This window comes from Filicampus tigris, chromosome 13 (genome assembly GCF_054856515.1).
Source record: "Filicampus tigris isolate MCC_2025a chromosome 13, RoL_Ftig_1.0, whole genome shotgun sequence".
NCBI classification, from domain to species: domain Eukaryota; kingdom Metazoa; phylum Chordata; class Actinopteri; order Syngnathiformes; family Syngnathidae; genus Filicampus; species Filicampus tigris.
The window spans coordinates 16,823,937-16,842,032 of record NC_141229.1 but is presented as its reverse complement, the minus strand read 5'-3'; the positions used below and the strand labels follow the sequence as shown (position 1 = coordinate 16,842,032).

Genomic DNA, 18,096 nt, shown 5'->3' with positions numbered 1-18,096 from the left:
ACTGGAATAGTGGTTGCCATGCCTGCCTCACAGTCGAGAGGGTTCGAATCCCTGCTCCTGAAACATGTATTTTATCTTAACTGAAGACCTTAAACAGTCCATAGCCGTCCATAGCTCCAGCTAAATCGCAACCCAAATGAGGACAAGCGGCATAAAAGGACGGATGCCCGGTCAATTTCTAGAAATAACAGTGCTTTAATGGTTCGATTCAAACTATTGTAGTCTTGCAATTTAAGAATAAATATCCTTTGCAATGGTGCTTCAATAATCTTAATTGTATGACATGTATTTAGTACAGTAGTGAATTAAAAATTCTGAACCATTTTCCATTGATTTTAATTTACTACCATATAGAGAGTATATGGTAATGAGCATACAGTATACAGCATACAGCATGAGCATGAGCACATCCATAATTCCTATCAAAGGGCTGAGCAATTGAAAAGACAGACAAAGAAAGTGTACTGTACATTAAAATTAAAATCTCCATTCTTTTCCATGGGTCTAGATGTAGTAACAAATCCAACATTTGACTGAACTCTATTCCTTTTTGCAATGTGCTGATTGCTGGATTAGAGTCATCATCCATTATCCAATCGTCTTATCCTCACCATATATCAGCAAAGGAAAAAAAACAAAACAAATACATGGTTCCCCAAAACTTTATCCAATCCGCTAATTCTCACCATATATCAGCTAAAATAAAAAAAACAAACAAACAAAAAACCTAATACATGATTCTCCAAAACGTTTTTCTCCCTCATACATGATTTCAATAGTTACAGTATATTTTCCATGTACAAAGTTTTGGGTTGTACTTCACTATTTTATCTACCAGCCTGTGCTTTGATGGCTTTCATTTGGTACTTTATCCCTTGATGATGACAGGAATGACAAAAATAGTGAGGTCGTTTATGTGGGTGCGTGACAGTTATTAAAGCTTGTCCCTCTGTGACCACCATTCCATAAAGTTGAATATGATTCATTTGTTTGATTCACTTCCGATTTGTCCAACACAAAGGACTTTAAGAGTTAAAAAGCCGGTTTCTGTGGCTGGCTGTTTCTCTTCAGGAAATGAACGAATGGCTTTAAAGTCTTTTTCATCAACGTTCAATCTTCAAGTACGATATCCATTCATCTCTGCCCCCCTGCAAAGCTAATATTGTAACTGGAACTAGTCGGCCTCATGTTGGATTCCTCAAAGTCACTGATGGACGGAAACCCAACCCTTTGTTCGATCCACTGGGCAACACTAAGCAGCTTCTTGTCTCTGAAGGCGGGGCCTATGAGCTGTAAGCCAATGGGAAGGCCCCTTCTGGATAAGGTAGCTGGCACAGAAACAGCGGGGAGACCTGGAGTGAGGAAAAACGAGAGCTGAAGGACAGTTCATGGAAAGGTGATGAGTAGGATCTTAAGTGTAGTTACAGGTTAATTTGGAGAGTGATAACAAGCAGGAAGAAACTGACTGAATGACATAAGGAAACCACATCAATAAAGTTGCTTTCATTGAGGAAGCAGTATGGTGCAGCCCACAAAAACTAAATAAGCATTGGAAATTATTGTAATATTAGTTAAAACTACTTCCGACACAGTAATGAAATACATCCCTTGCCATGGTATGCCAGTATTTGTCCTCTTCTCAGATTCTTTTTTTCTTTTTTTTTTTTACACACAGTTTCCGCACTTTAGTGTTTAAGATCATCAACTTGCAAGAGCAATTTTGCATTTTTTTAATGGTGATTTTATTTGTTAAGGAAAACAAATGTTCAAAGCTGCCTGGCCTTGTGTGGAAAGTTTTTGTCAATAAGTGAAAAAGAAAAACGAAAAAAAATGTCTGTTAGGGCATGGGTCCCAACCACTAGTCTGCGGAAATGGTACTGAGCCACAAAGAGAGAGAGAGAAAGCGGAGTGTATCTTTCTTTCTGAATGCTTAGTGGTTGTGGCTGTGACAACTAATAGAAATCAAGTGCTGATTTTAGTCTGTGAAGGAATTTGTATCGCTCCTTTGTGGCTTTGAGCTATGAGGCCCACCTAATAATTTAGCTGCGTTTTTGATTGAATATGCAGCGTTTTCCTTCCTTTATCATTTTGCTATGTCTGTACCTGCCATGTTGGCGGGAACGGTGAAGATATCCTCCTGCGTGCTGCGTGTTCGGTTGTCTTCTTGTGTGAAGTCGGCATAACGCGCAGCGTCTGAGAGAGTGGTGGGTGTCAGCAGCACGTCAACACCCGAGCTGAACACGCGGTTGAAATCGTCTGCAATCAGCCGACGAACCCTCTGTGCTTTCACGAAGTAGTGCTCGTAGTTTCTGACAAAATGGGAGGAAAAGGTTACAACACTGGAGGAGAAAGAGAAAATATCATGTTCAACGGATCCACCCCCAAAAATAAATAAATGATCCCTGGCATTTTTGGTTTTGAGTGGCCCCCTCATAATTTGCGGAGCACAACTGACTAGTAATTTATGTATGTGTTCTCCATTATTCCAAGCACAACTACCGGTAATTACTGTGGTAAGTAAGGTGCGTATATATAATACCAACAGACAAAATTGGTACTCCTCTGTTTATGAAAGAAAAACAATCACTATAAAGGATTAAAAAAAAAAAAAGAATGACCGAAAATTAGGCACTGCTTTTGAATCAAAAAATTAATAAAAAACAAAGTAACATTGAAACAGGCCAGGGCTTACTCAGCTAAGTCAGCCTCGAAACCATAATTAATCATTTTAAAACCATGTTTGCGCACTTCCATGTTTACCACACGGACATTTGCCGCAGACGGACTCAGTCGCTCAGTCAGCGGGGATTTCCTTTGGAGATGCCCAACGGTTAGGGGTTGCTTTGAATTAAAAAAGCACAAAAATAAAAAAAAGTTTTATGCAATTACCGCAAAGTGAAGCTGGTTTTGCCTGGAGACGAGATCACGGGAGCATGAACGTGTGACTACGACCGAATATGTGATGGAATAATCAATTTGATAAAGATTCGTTGGTTACAGGCTACAGCCCTAGACAGTTCAACCAAGGTGTGTGCTCCAGTTAGCATCACAGGCGTCTTGAAACTTGTAAGCAGTCAGCCAGCCAATCAAAAGGGCGAAATGTAGTCACTGTGAGATTTGGTGACATGGTGTGTAAACACATGAAACATGGACCACAGGAAGCGAAGGAGAGAGTTGTCCAAGCAGATTAGAAAGAAAATTCTAGATAAGCATGTAAAAGGTTAAGGCTATAAGACATGTCAAAGCAGCTCAATGTTCTGTGACTGCACTTGCACATATCATTTAGATGTTTAAGATCCACAGAAATGTATCCAACCTCTCTAGTTGTGGCTGCTGGGGGAAAACTGATGACACATTAAAGAGACATAATATTAATGGTAACTAAAGAGCCGCCAAAGAAATTAAAAGTAAACTACATCAGTCAGATTTCAGAGTCACAAAAATTGATGTCAGCATTTCTTCGCCCTCTGATTGGTTGATCGGAGCTAAATAGTCCTGTGATTTGCACTACGGGTGACGGAAGAGGATGACTGTTAGGTATTATTAAAAATTCATTATTATGGTGGACATTTCAAGAAAAAAAAAAGGACATTATGAAGATAGGTCAGCCAAAATCATATGGCTGGCTTTGTGGGAATGAAAAAAAGAAGACAAGAAAAGAAAAGAAAATAAAGAAAGTAAAAAAGAATGAAAGAAAGGGAGCACAGATGGATGTCAGGATGTCCTGTCTCTGTCTCCAATCAATTCACACAATTTTCATTCATCCCTCCCATCCAATATATCTATTTGTCTCATGAGGGGAAAAAAAGTTGCCTTACTGTTTGAGCAAGAAGTAGTTTCCAGATAATATCCTGCCTCTCACAACGTCATTGAAACCCTCATGTCGTGTGGTGGCATACATGGCCTCTGTGGAACTGTTCACTTGGCTACGATGGCCTGATCAATGGGGCATAAATATGTATTAAAAACAGCATTATCATCATCTTCAAACTTCAACACTGTATGTCTCCCTGAGTGTGGCTACAGGGGACTTTCCCTTTGGCTTACTAACTCGAAACATGGATTTCCTGTGCAAGTACTCCAATGCATGCGGTATTGTGAAAGGGCCTCGTGTTGGTTCTTACCATACTGTAGGCCATCAAAACGTGCCATGTTAGACGCCACCTCAGCACAGCACAGGACGTGGTAACACGCAATGGAATACTGGCTGTGGGGGAGGGACACTTGCTCCACACGCGCGCCTGACTTCTCAAAAATGTCAGCGACCCGACTCCACTGTGCAGCAGTCTCCTCGGACAGTCCAGGGGCGTAGAACTCCTGAATCCGACGAGAGGCACACGCAGCTTGGTTAGCTATCGTAGGTGGCTAAAATGGGTGTCTAATAAGATACCATCAAAACGTACTTTTTGGACACTTTGTACAATATCCATCCGTTTTCTGTATTATGATATACAAACTCTTGGATGCATCGCCCACATTAGCATGGGCATTTATACCAGTCCATCTTTAGGGGTATCCTGGCTGGTCCAACAATGTATTTGAAAGCAGGTGATCCCAGGTTGCCATAATAACAAACGCTCATATTTGTAATGAACAGAGCTTTCAATGACTATCCTATGAAACTATAAGAATAAAATAAAACCTTTGGAATGCCGATGCAGAGGTTCTTGACGTCTAAGTTTTCAGGCAGCTCTGTTGACGATGGGGGTGCAGGAACTGTTGTGGAGTCTTTTGTGTCAACCCCTTGGAGAATACCTGGTTGATGTGTCAACAAGATCTCAGATAAGATTTTCCGGTTACCTTTCAACAATTGTCGTGTTTACAATACAACAAATGAATAACCTGCCTATATTTAATTTAGAGATGCCTTTTATAGGACAATGAACCACATTTAGTAACAAAGGGGACATACTTTATTCTGAAAAATTGACTTTTTAATTGTGTGCCCACCCATTACGTGTCAAATTAGGCAATAATGTAAATCTTCTAGTATCTACCTAATTATTCAAAGGTGCCTAGCTTCAGCGCACACACTTTTGCGAGGCAGCCCGTGAGGCCTCCAGTCACAAAGCAAAGGCTCCCAAGTCAGTCATGGTAACAAAATCTGTACTGGCCTCTGGCCCAGCAGAATACTGGGCAGGATAAGAGCTCGCTCACTTGCATAAGACAGAACACATTAGGGGTGGAAAGGTTCATTAAATCCACGGTTCGGTTAGTATCTCCTATTTTGTGGTCACGGTTTTTCGGTTCGATACACTGTGACTCTTGGGAAAATCAATTCTATCTTGTATAGTGAGGTTAAAAGTGAAAGAAGGAACATGAAGTATTCTCACAGAATTATTATGCATTATTATTGTTGTTGTTGAATTATTATTTAAATGTTTATTACGCGGAAATGCATCTTTGTTCGTCTAGCAACGCCGGTGGCATAGAGTGTTAGTCAGAAAAATGAAATGCTCTTCCATTGGATGGCAAAAGGTATAACGTGTACCCACCAGAGGTGGGAGTAAGGTCACAAGCATGTCTCAAGTCATAGCCTTCAAGTAAGTGCTAAATTACTGTGGAAAAAAAAACTGCATCGCCACAAAATTTCAGTTGAGTCAAGTTTGTTCATGACTTTGTTCAAGTTGAAAGTCAAGTCATAGAATCACACTCAATACAACATATATTGGGCCACACTCTGAATGGCCCCTTGAGTATCCATCCATCCATTATCTATACCGCTTGTCCTCACAAGGGTCGTGGGCGTGCTGGAGCCTATCCCAGCTGTCTTCGGGCAGTAGGCGGGGGACACCCTGAATCGGTTGCCAGCCAATCGCAGGGCACACAGAGACAAACAAACATCTGCACTCACAATCACACCTAGGGGCAATTTAAAATGTCCAATCAACCTACCAAGCATGTTTTTTGGAATGTGGGAGGAAACCGGAATACCCGGAGAAAAACCACGCAGGAACGGGGAGAACATGCAAACTCCACACAGGGAAGCCGGGGCCGGGATGGAACCCACGACCTCTGAACTGTGAGGCGGACGTGCTAACCAGTCGACCGCCCTTGATTACCGTAATTAAAAAATAATAACAGTACATCCCTGTTTATAGCAACTCATGAGCTATATCAGGTCTTTTACAACTAGAAAATATCCGACGTCAAGCAAGCCAGGCACAACCTACCTAAAACAATAGCTGCATCACTGGCACTTCGCGTCAAAATGCCGGGAACATCAAAGGAGTTGACCAGCGGTATGAGGCCATGTCTCGACAGAAGTCCATACGTTGGCTTCAAAGCCACAAGACCACACAGCGCGCCTGGGTTACGGGTGGAACCACCTGTGTCCGACCCTAAAGCGCTGCCATGAAGACAATATTATAGTATCATTCCCTTTCTCTTTGTTACACTTTTGAGTTTGAACAGGTGACGCCTCACAGGTAACTGGTCAGGGAAGCCACAGCTGCTGCGCTTCCTCCTGAACTTCCTCCAGTGATCACCCAGTCAGAGTCGGGTATCGCTCCTGTCCGCTCACAGTAGGGAGTGGCGTAGCTCCACGGGTTCCTCACTGGTCCAAACACACCATCAGTACTGCCCGAACTGCAAGACAAAAAAGCAAAATACTGCAGCTGTGACTGATTTACCATATTTCCTTAAACAGTGGCTGAGTGTTATATTTATTTTTGATCAACTAATAGCAAGTTTTTATTACGAAGAGGAGGCTTTTATTGCTATGATTATATCCAAAATATATGTATTTGCATCTCCTCTCCTCACAAATATTTTTTTAAAATATAAAAATTACACTAAAATGTAAAACTAAACACCTTTGCGCTCAAAATGATTCAAACTCCATTATAAACTATTTTAAATTGCTAAGGTTAGCAAACAGCCATCTATTGAAATGTTTGCAGATGAATGGAATTCACAATTGGACATGACTGATTTTGCATGATATCAATAAAATCTATTATAATAATTTCTGAGCATATATATATTTTTTAAAGGTGGGTGGGTCTATCTAGTGATGAAGTGGTTTCAACAAAGATGATATCCTGCCATTAACATTGTAGATATCAACAATGTCTTTCTGACTAGTTGTAATTACATTTTGAATAGCTTTCATTCAACATAGTTGGAACAGAATTGTGACTATTCGAAATGACACAGAGCAACAATGTCTATAATTCAAAGTAAACATTATATTTACAATTCGGTTGCAGATATCCACTTTTGAGTGAATTAATAATATTCCAGTTATCTTCAATTTCATTTTGTCTAGTTAACATTTAATTTAACAAATCGGAAATGGGACATGTTCTTGATGGGACATGAAATCAAATTGTAGACACCTCAATTGTGTTGCAGATATTCATCATTTATGAATATTTACGAATGCCAAAAGGACAGAATTTGTCCCAGGTGAAATTACATTAAAGGTATCCGAAATGCTAATTGTTTATAGGATGAATGTAGTTACAGATCTCTCAAATGTTCTTCTTGATTGGGAAAAACTAAATCAATATGTGCAAACACAGTGATGGGGGTGGTTAGATGCAGGGGTGGCTTGATTTTACACATTTTATCTAAGATGTTAATTTATTACATACGTCATGACTAAATGGGCAATTTCCCTCAAGAAAGTAATTTTTTCCTTGTTATTTGGAAATAAATAAATACTGTATTTGTCTCTATTATTTCTGTGGAAGTCAATTCAAGGTAATGCTTGGTGGAAAAATGTTTCAGTGTCCTTGTCATCTGTTTTTTTTGTTTTTTTTTTAAATAATCAAAGGGGGTAATGTTGGTAATAAAAACTGAATAAATGGAGAGGCCATAAAGCTCATATCACCCAGCTCTACTGCTCAGATGAGGCAGAAGGGATTCCACTATTTGAGAAAATGGGTACGAATCAAACAACAATGCCAACAATGCTTTTACCCCATAGCAAATTCATCCATGTTGGTCTTCCCAAGGAGAACAGCTCCTTGGTCAAACAGCTTCTGTATTACTGTGGCACTGTATGGTGGAGTGTAGTCTGCAACAAGGAGCATCAGATAATCAGCACATCTTATTAATTATATTAAATGAACACATAATGTGCATGCCAACGCATACCTTTAAGCATCCTTGAAGCACATGTGGTCTTGATGCTACTCGTGCTGAAGTTGTCTTTGACTGCAAATGGGATTCCATCCAGAGGACCTTTGGGGGTACCTTCGGAAGCCCATAAAATATTGTTGTGACTACACAGAACAGTTATGTTACACATTCAGAGCAGATGCTCTTTCACCTCGTAGTAGTCTGGTCTCAGCTTCATGAGCCTGCTTCAAGGCCAGTTCCTCTGTCACCGTGATGTAAGCATTTAGATGCTGGTTCTGCTTGATGCGGTTCAAACACTTTCTACACAGCTCAGTTGGAGAGATCTTTCCCTCTCTGAGTGCAATGGAAACCTGCAAAATTGAAAAAGTACATCCGAAATTTGTATGATGCTTGCGTGTGCTTCCGTCGCAAAATTATGTAAGAAATGTTACAAACTAATAATGAAGAACATGCCTCTATATATTTCACTGGTTATGTGGTCAACAATCATTTAAGCAACGTGATAAAATTTGATAATCAACATACACACAAGCCTTGTTGTCAGACGGAATGTTCTATAAAGTTAGAATTAACACACATAATTGCAACATTTAAACATGAAGTCGTACTTTACTAACCTCTCGTAAAGTTAGGTTGAGCATATTTACGATACTTTCAGGATTTCGCAGTCAACCTTCACAACGGTGTGCGGTATCAGGGGGCTGCCATGTTTGTTTAGAAGTCTGGCTGTTGTAACAACGGCTTGTTTCATTGGCCTGTGCTTAGAGCAAGCTTGGCTCTGATTGGTTGAAGCAGTAACTCATTTCAGGAAGTGTGTATTTTCAAGAGAAGCACGTCGTTTTGAAAGGACAATTTGAATTTCTTCAATATGATTATTAAAAGAGAGAAAATGTTTACAGTAAGAAGGTAGTAGTGCTTTAACAAACTGTAATAGGTCAAATCAATGATGGCTTTGCAGTATAACCGTGCCTCTGCTTCCACAGCTGTGGAAAGGTTTGTGTAATTTGCAATAATTCAACTATCCAGAGATGGCAGTTACAAGACGTGTGGTGGACAGTAGGTGGTTATTTCACCGTAACATTTCAAGAACATTAGTTTCCAGATTTTTCAAGACCTCCAGCAGCTTCAGAACTATCATGCCCGCATGGGTAATTGATAAATATGGAGGCAATGATGTTCTACGGTTCACCAAAAATGCCAGCTTCCCCGTCATCACCTACCCCAATGAGGTCATTGTCAAGGTGTTTGCAGCAGGACTGAACCCGATTGACGTCAGCATGAGAGGCAAGTGACACGTTTGTGGTCTTGAATATTCAAACGAGATGCAAGAGATTCAAACAGTGAGACTGCGGTGAAAAGTAAATACTTGGTTACCTGTACTGTGAATAAGTAGACATTTGAGGTATTTGTACTTTACTTGATTGTTATTAATTTTTGTGTCTTTCACTTAAGTAAAGGAGTTGAGTCAGTACTTCAACTTTTACCACTTTACATCAGTATCAGTACTTCTACCTAAATCCAGAGTGTATGTACTTTTGCCACCTCTGTAATCAAATTTACACAAATGAACCCACATGCTGTATAACTATTTCCTTATTACAACAGTGGTAGAGCTCCACACATGCCTGCCTTTGTTTTTCTTCTGCCTGTACAATATGTTCTGAAGGGAATCAAACCATATAAAGTAGTTCCTTCATGGCACAGAAGTCATCTTGAGATGTTTAATAAATAATAAACTGTAATATTGTGTGCAATAATGATGGCTTGCATTCTGCCAGGTGGCTATGGTGCTGCAACCATGTCCATGAAGAGAGACCCTTTGAACATTAATCAGGCGGGCAGTGAGTTCCCGCTCACCCTGGGGAGGGACGTGTCTGGAGTCATCATGGAGTGTGGCCTGGATGTGAAGTACTTCCAAGAAAGGGATGAGGTAAAAAATATTGTTACACGTATTTATTAGCCGTACACACTGCATACTGTACATACTGTGTAAACTATATAGCTAATATTTTGGTTACATAAACTGTTAATCCCCATATCCACCATTATCTAATATAAGACTATAGTACATAGTTTTAAAGTTTTGTCAATTATTTGTGTGTGATAAACAAACATTTGTGCAACAAAATTCCCAATGTCCACCATGGTCAAACATAAGACTGCTGTACAGTTTGCAGTCCTTAACTTGACAGTGTTATTAATTATTAAAGTTTCCTCTTTTAATTGAGTAATGCTCTGCTTCTTTGGCCAATATATCAGATATCATCATGTTTTTGTGTAGCCCCCCCAATCAGTGTCGGCATCAGCCCCAAAAATCCCTTATTATTTGGGCTCTAGTGGGTATCATTACAGTGATTACACGGTATTGTCATAAGTCATTCATTTGTGGCTGGTCGCTGTCCACACTTTATTTTTCAGTGTCACACATACAGTATAAACATGGTCATTCAAACTTTTTTTTATACTCTACATTACTTTGATGTATTGTCATCAACACATTACTACAAGGGTTATTAAAATACAATGACCTTTATTCGCAACCACAAAGTGGGCGCATACTTGAATAATGAATCATGATTCTACGTCACGACGCCAAATTAGAATCTGCTCATTTGGGCGTCCTTTTGCCTTTCACAGGCTATTGCATGCACACGACAAACTGCATACAATGCTTTGAAAAGGTATTTGCCCCCTTCCTGATTTCTGTGTTTTTACATCTTTAAAGGTTTAATTTCATCAAACCAATTTTAATATCACACTGAAAACCAATTTTAATATCACACTGAAACAACCCAATTAAATGCAGTTTCTAAATGATGATTTTAATTACCAAGTGGGGCGACAAAATACAAACCTATCTGACCCTATGTGAAAAAGTAATTTGTCCCCCATTGTTGCATCACAAAGCAACTGTGACTCACCACATACACACACACACACACAGTTTTGGGAAAGCTGAGTTCAATTTCACAGGCAACACCCAAACTCGATAGCCACCACCTTTGTTGAATCAAGAAATCGCATACCGGTACTATAAATAGAATCTGTCAGACAAAATGAAGTAGGCTACAAAATCTCAAGAACAATTGCATCATGCCATGATCCCAAAAAATTCTAGAAAAAAATTGAAAAAAAGTCATTGAAATCCACACGACTGGAAAAGGTTACAAAGTCATTTCCAAGGCTCTGGGGCTCCAGCGAACCACTGTCAGAGCCATTATCCACAAAAGAATAAAACTGTGAACAGTGGCAAACCTTCCCAGGAATGGTCGATTAACGGAGATTACTCCAAGAGTGCGACACCGACTCATCCAGGAGGTCACGAAAGTACCTAGAAAAACATCCAAAGAACTGCAGGCCTCGCTGGCCTCAGTTAAGGTCAGAGTTCACGGATCCGCTATAAGAAAGACACTAGCCAAAAGGGTTCCCAGGCGAAAACCACTGCTGTCACAAAAGAACATAAAGCTCTGTCTCTCAGATTTGCCAAAAAGCATCCTGATGATGGCAGTGTGATGGTCTGGAGCTGCTTTGCTACCTCAGGACCAGAATAACTTGCTGTGATAGTCGCAAAAAATTATTCTGCTGTTTACCAGAAGATACTGAGGTGGGATGTCCGGCCATTAGTTTGTGCCCTCATTCTCAAGCACTCTTGGATCATGCAGCAGGACAACATCATAAATAGAGCAAAAAATAGGATAATTGGACAAAAGACACCCCGAAAATGCACTCCATTTCCCTATTAAGTCAGATATAAAACATTAGGTTGTGTGTCCTCATCAGGTGTGGGCTGCCATCCCACCATGGAAGCGGGGTAGCTTGGCTGAGTTTGTTGTGCTGAGTGCCAATGAGGTAAGCATCACGTCATAATGGCGCAAAAGCGGTAGTCACTTGTGAAGGCTGACGTGTGTGCGGTTGTACTCGTTTGCACTGTCGCACACAGGTGTCCCTCAAACCCAAGTCACTGAGCCACACGGAGGCTGCAGCCATCCCTTACGTGGCGACCACGTCCTGGTCGGCGCTCGTGAACACCGGCGGGCTCACCAAAGACAACTGTGCCAAGAAGCGGTTAGGCAACACACACACGCACACACACACACACACGCAAACATGCACATACACGGTCTCACATTCTCTCTCTGTCTTCTTCTTGGTCACAGTGTTTTAATCCTTGGAGGGTCTGGGGGAGTGGGAACATTTGCCATCCAGGTATCGTGTAAGATTGCTACCAAGTCTCACCCCAGCCCTCATGTAGCTTAATCTAATTTCAAATCATTCTTGATGTTGTTGTTATTGTTAAAGATGCTGAAAGCGTGGGGAGCCCATGTGACTGTAACATGCTCGCAGAATGCGGAGCGTTTTGTCAGGGGGCTCGGAGCGGACCATGTGGTAGACTACACGGCCGGGCCTGTTGAGCTGCCGCTCGCTGCCCTGGACAAGTGAGAACAAGCACGCATCTTTCATTCTGTGTCGTACATGGGGGGCCCTGGATAGAACTGTGAAATATGGCTTTAAAGGGGAAGTCAAACATATTTTTTTCAAGAATATGTTCCCAGCTGGCCCACTAGTTGAAACACGGCATTCTGATTAATTTTACGTTTGTGGAATATAAGTTAAGCAGCAAAAGGCACTCGTTTTTAGCCATCTCAGGGGGCGGCCATTTTGTCTTCTGTCGACTGAAAATGACATCACAACTACTCACAACCAATCACGGCGCGCCTGTTTTCTGAATCTGAGCCGTGATTGGTCGTTGTGAGCACTTGTGATGTCATTTTACGTCGACAGAAGACATTATGGCCGCCCCCGGAGATGGCTAAAAACAAGTGCCTTTTGCTGCTTAACTTAGATTCCACAAACGTAAAATTAATCAGAATGTGTTTCAACTAGTGGGTCTGCTGGGAACATATTCTTGAAAAAAATATGTTTGGGTTGACTTCCGCTTTAAAATAAAATCTCCCATTTTTTTTTCACAAAAATCGGAATTATTTTTTAAATACCTTTTGCTTCTAGAAAAAGCAAATGAAATTGACATTATTTAAAACAAGTTCTGTGATGAATTTGTCTTGAAACATTAACTTGATACATTATCTTGACATATTAACGTTTAAGGTGGTTGAGCTCCAAAACTTACCCCAAGCCAGTTGGGAGTCAGCCATGGGTTGGGCAGTTGCCTCGAATTTATGCAGGCTGTTTTCATCTGGTGCTGTACATAAATGCAGAAGAAAGAAGGGGAAAGAGTTATTTGATAAGTTTGCTTCACATGCTTACACAATAAATACTGAGTGACCTTTTATTTTTTTGACATTGCACTCAACAAATACTCCATGTATTTAAAAATACTAAAACTAATAAACTAAAAGAAACTGAACTAAAATAAAGAATTAAAAAAAAAAAAAAACAGTACAGCCCAGTTATAAAAACAAATTATAACTAACTGATTTTTAAAAACAAAACTAAAAAGTAACGATAATGCCCTCCTCCTGCTCCTCATTAAGGTTTGACTTGATCCTGGATAACATCGGAGGCAGCACAGAACGCTGGGCGCTGAATCTGCTCAAACCGTGGAGCGGCGCCAAGTACGTTACCCTGGTTACGCCCTTCCTCCAAAACACTGACACCATGGGCATTGCTGATGGAATGATGCAGACTGCTGCCACTGTGGCCAGTAAGGCCCTCAAGGTAGGGAAAAGAATGTCCCCTAAACTAATTTCACTGCTAATTTGATTCAGAATTAAGGCAAACCTCAATATTTGAATTTCAGACCAAACGGTCAGAAGTATTGACCTACATTTACAAACTGAATCGCTTGGCTCTGGATCTTGGCCCAGTCATGTCATGGGTTGGAAAATTCACCCGGGGGATGGCTATTATGTTAATGAGCAAAATTCAGTGTCGCAAAACATTTTTTAAAATTAGGTTGAAAAACATTCACTTTCGCGTTTGGTCGGTGGTCAAATACTCCAGACACACAATTTTAGTATACAATCAAATATTGAAAAGTCAGTTTTCCATAATCCTGTATAACTGCTTTAACCAAATGAACCTGACAAATATTTTGGCACAACAGCACCCTCTGCTGGATATGGGGCAAAAAATGCATTAGTTATAGTTCATCACTTCTACATTCTAGGAAGTCACAATGTCCCATCACTGGGGTGCTACCTGGCACCATGTTAGTGACCCCCGATCCAAAGACAGTGGTTCCTTGAGATGAGAGAATTTCATGACTTACAAGTTTTTCAAGATACGAGCTGCTTTAGTTGTTGGTTTTTTTTTTTTTTTTGTCTTGAGATACAAGCAAAATGTGTGATACAGTACAAGTGTGCTTCAGACCGCTACCTACTGCTAGATGGCAGCAGCAAACTTCACAACATCTTACCGCCATCAATTCACATTGGTTTCCTTGCAGTGGAAGGTTATTAATATTATTGTTAGGCACAGTAACATTATGCATACTTTCAACATTTAATAAACTGCAAAAATAAATTAGAGAGTTTAAATGTATTGCACTAAGATATTCTTTACCATTTTACCTAATTAAAAGTTATTTTTTTGAAAAATAATGTATTCTCAAAAGTTAAAAACAATGAAACTGTACTTGGGCAGTGATTCGTTTATGTACCGCAAGAGGGAGCGCAGCGGCGTGAGAATTCATCATCACGTGTCACAAGAAGGCATGCTCAAATTCTGTCGTGCGAAACGCTACTGTTCATAAAGCGTAGAAAAAATTCTCTCTGAATGTTTTTTTTTTTTTTTTCAACGTCATATTATTTTACATCCTCACATGAGATGTGATAAGCTGTTACATAGATGTTGAGAAGGTATTTTACACCTTATAACTAGATTTTAGATCTTAATTCCAACTGTGCCACTTTCATGAAACTTTGGCTTGAAATAAACCAGTGAATTGAATATACCTAGTATTGAGTGTAGTAGTTAAATCCATATTTTTCATCAGTTACATAAAAAAATCGGATTCTTGAAGTAGTCGTTCAGAGACTAGGTGCAGTTGGATGTTGCTTTGTTCCAAAAGCACCCACATTTGTGTGGAGCTGCACCCCTGCTTGCTTTGGTTTGTGTGGAACAAAAGTTTCCAGTGAACCCGAAGGGGACATGTTACATGACACACACACACACAAACCTCCCCACCCCCCCCCCCCCCCCACACACACACACATCAATTCATTCCTTTTGTCGTGAGTAGGAGGTGACCGCACCCTGTTATCAAAAGTTGATATGCCTGTCTGGAGGCCTGTGTTGTGTTATGTCATTTAATATTGACATGGAAAACAACAGAAACCTGCTACAGTGCATCCAACTCAAGCTCAAGTGACTTGTTGTGGTGCTGTCAGGAACTCTTCCTTAGTGTGAGTGCAGCTGGATACTCTCATTATTGCACTGGTGACAGCCAGGAACTAATTAATTAAACATTTACTTTTATGACTTGGAATTCGTCATATATATTTTTTTCCTCCCTCAGTGTTTGGTCTATGTTTCTCTTGCTCTACACTTGTGCCTTTTAGATTGTTCAGGGATGATTAAAGTGTTTTGAATTTAATTCATATTGTTTGTCCAAAGCACTAAACGTATTACTTTGGCGCCATCATGTCGCATCTTGGTGCCAAGGCACCATGTTGAAGTCAGCTGAGAATTTTCATTTTGACACAAGTAGTACTTTGCCACCATCTTGTGGCAGTTGTAGGCAACTAAACCCTTTGAGGTGGGGCGTCAAGTACTTACAGATTTTCTCGCTAGGTGTGGCAAAGTTCACCCAATGATGTGAAATTGGATCATTTCCCACTGCACACCTGATGGTCTCACACTCGGTGCTTGGAGATCCCTTTTGGCGCACAGCAGAGAGGCAGTTGTCAGTTTCCCAACATATCTAACAAACACCAGTCATCTTCCGTCTTTTTGACTGTAACCTACTGAGGCCGCTGTTTAGACACTTGAACAGACCTCTAGAATTATATTTGCCTTTCATGTCCTTTCTCTTTTCTCTTGCAGCACCTTGTTAAGGGGGTCCACTACCGATGGGGATTCTTTGCACCGAGCGGTCCAGCACTGGATGAAATAAGAGAGATGGTAGATGCAGGGCAGGTATGCTAACATACTTTTGTACTGTGGCACGCAAACAAGCACGCTTGATTTGAGATTCCAAACAACTGTGGGAGATGTTTTATGGATCCACAACTCACTTTTCCTGTGCTGGCTTCATTTGCAGATCCATGCGGTTGTAGAAGAGACCTTCAGCTTTGAACAAGTTCCTCAGGCCTTTGCGAAGGTGGAGAAGGGTCATGCCCGAGGAAAGACTGTGGTCAAGGTCAACAATGGAGTGTAAAGACTATTTATACCTGCTAAATGCTGGAAAATGTTTTATTGTTCTCATCCCAATATAAATGTTCATTTTAAATCTGGATTATTCATTTTATCAGAAATTGGTCTATTTATTCACCCCCCCAAAAATCTTTGACAGCTATCATCATCATGGCTGTAGTATTGTAGCCGCTTCACAGGGAATGAGCTGGAATTGTAACCAACACCACGCATTGTTCCTTACGCTTGTGCTAATTTAGTTTAAGGGTAAACTGGAGCCCATCCCAGTCAACACTGGCCAAGAGCCCAGGTACTTTAGTCGTTTTGGTAATTAGGGAGTTAGAAAACCCACACAAGCATGGGGAGAGCATGCAAACGCCTTACAGGATGGGTGGAGCTGAGATTTGAACCTTGAACCTCAGAACTGTGAGGCAGATGTTCTAATCCAACAGGAACTATTTCAAATTGGAAAAAAAAAAACATTAACATGCCTGCTTGTGGCAAAATCAGAAATGAACTGGGACTTCTCTAAATGACCTAGTGTCCTTTTTTGTCCTTCTAATCAGGCATTTTGCTCTGGCATATTGTAACTGGCCAACTTGGTTGGCACCTTGTTCAAAAGCTCTGCTGGTCGTCAGATTCACAAATTTTCCCTCCAGTCTGGATTGAAAAAACGTGCTTGTCAAAGTGCAAGGCATCTTAAAACAATCGCGGCAGCTCTGATATAAGTCACGGCAGTGATATGGATGACACGCTCGCGGACTTTAAAGCTGTGTAACCATCCACACTTGATGTATGTTTTAGATATATGTTCGTAGACTATGACGATTTAAACGTCTTTGTAAGTGAATACAGCATGGTAATTACCACTTGATTTTTATTCATTAAAAATAGTGCTTCACTTGCAATTAATTAACTCGGGCCTGTGAAAGCCACATGTCTAAAGTCTTACATTTTGGGGGAATCATGTTTATATCTGGCGGTACGGCAGTCGACTGGTAAGCACGTCCGCCTCACAGTTCAGAGGTCATGGGTTCGATCCCGGCCCCGGCCTCCCTGTGTGGAGTTTGCATGTTCTCCCCGTGCCTGCGTGGGTTTCCTCCGGGAACTCCGGTTTCCTCCCACACTCCAAAAACATGCTTGGTAGGTTAATTGGACACTCTAAATTGGCCCTGGTGTGATTGTGAGTGCGGATGTTTGTGTCTGTGTGCCCTGCGATTGGCTGGCAACCAATTCAGGGTGTCCCCCGCCCCCTGCCCGAAGACAGCTGGGAAGGGCTCCAGCACTCCCCGTCACCCTTGTGACGATAAGCGGTATAGATAATGGATGGATGTTTATATCTGCTACAGGGGCTGAGATATTAATTATTTTGTAGGTGGCGAAAATGTCAGGTTTTCAAGGGTGAAAGACGACCGTAGGTTTTAGAGAGATGTCTCACGAGGGGCTTCGGGCTTTAATGGGTTAATTAATACTAACTTTATCACGGCTGTCTTTTGCCACAATGTTTATTTAAGTGCATTGCATTAAGATGTTGCGCTATGACTATTTCAAGAATTTTCGCAATAAACGGGGGATTTGAAACCGGCCTATAATTACTGAGGTTCTCTGGATCGATCGAGGTTTGGCCGCTTAAGCCGATGTTGAATAACGGTCGTCTTAAAAGCTGCTGGTACAGTGCCTGAAGGTGGAGACACT

General features: G+C 40.9%; 2 protein-coding genes across 4 annotated transcripts; one reads left to right on the top strand and one right to left on the bottom strand.

Moving 5' to 3' along the window:
• Window positions 1–320: 320 nt before the first annotated feature.
• Window positions 321–8,838, bottom strand: qrsl1 (glutaminyl-tRNA amidotransferase subunit QRSL1). The gene is made up of 11 exons (XM_086050004.1): window positions 8,706–8,838; window positions 8,279–8,438; window positions 8,104–8,202; window positions 7,927–8,023; window positions 6,427–6,588; window positions 6,174–6,349; window positions 4,643–4,755; window positions 4,125–4,317; window positions 3,819–3,936; window positions 2,104–2,309; window positions 321–1,352 (listed from the first exon to the last, which is right to left on the bottom strand). The coding sequence occupies exons 1-11, from the start codon at window positions 8,727–8,729 to the stop codon at window positions 1,135–1,137; spliced, it is 1,566 nt and encodes a 521-aa protein (XP_085906130.1). The 5' UTR covers window positions 8,730–8,838; the 3' UTR covers window positions 321–1,134.
• A 35-nt stretch (window positions 8,839–8,873) lies between these two features.
• rtn4ip1 (reticulon 4 interacting protein 1) lies at window positions 8,874–16,498 on the top strand. Of its 3 annotated transcripts, XM_086050006.1 has the most exons (10): window positions 8,875–9,081; window positions 9,184–9,372; window positions 9,867–10,018; window positions 11,869–11,937; window positions 12,029–12,153; window positions 12,246–12,294; window positions 12,388–12,524; window positions 13,581–13,764; window positions 16,093–16,185; window positions 16,310–16,498. In XM_086050006.1, exons 2-10 carry the CDS (start codon window positions 9,225–9,227, stop codon window positions 16,424–16,426), a joined length of 1,074 nt encoding a protein of 357 aa, XP_085906132.1. In that variant the 5' UTR covers window positions 8,875–9,081; window positions 9,184–9,224; the 3' UTR covers window positions 16,427–16,498. The 3 variants fall into 3 exon arrangements, with proteins under 3 accessions (XP_085906131.1, XP_085906132.1, XP_085906133.1); XM_086050005.1 differs by having other exon boundaries at window positions 8,874–9,372; XM_086050007.1 differs by lacking the exons at window positions 8,875–9,081; window positions 9,184–9,372 and adding an exon at window positions 9,384–9,490.
• The last annotated feature ends 1,598 nt before the right edge of the window (window positions 16,499–18,096 follow it).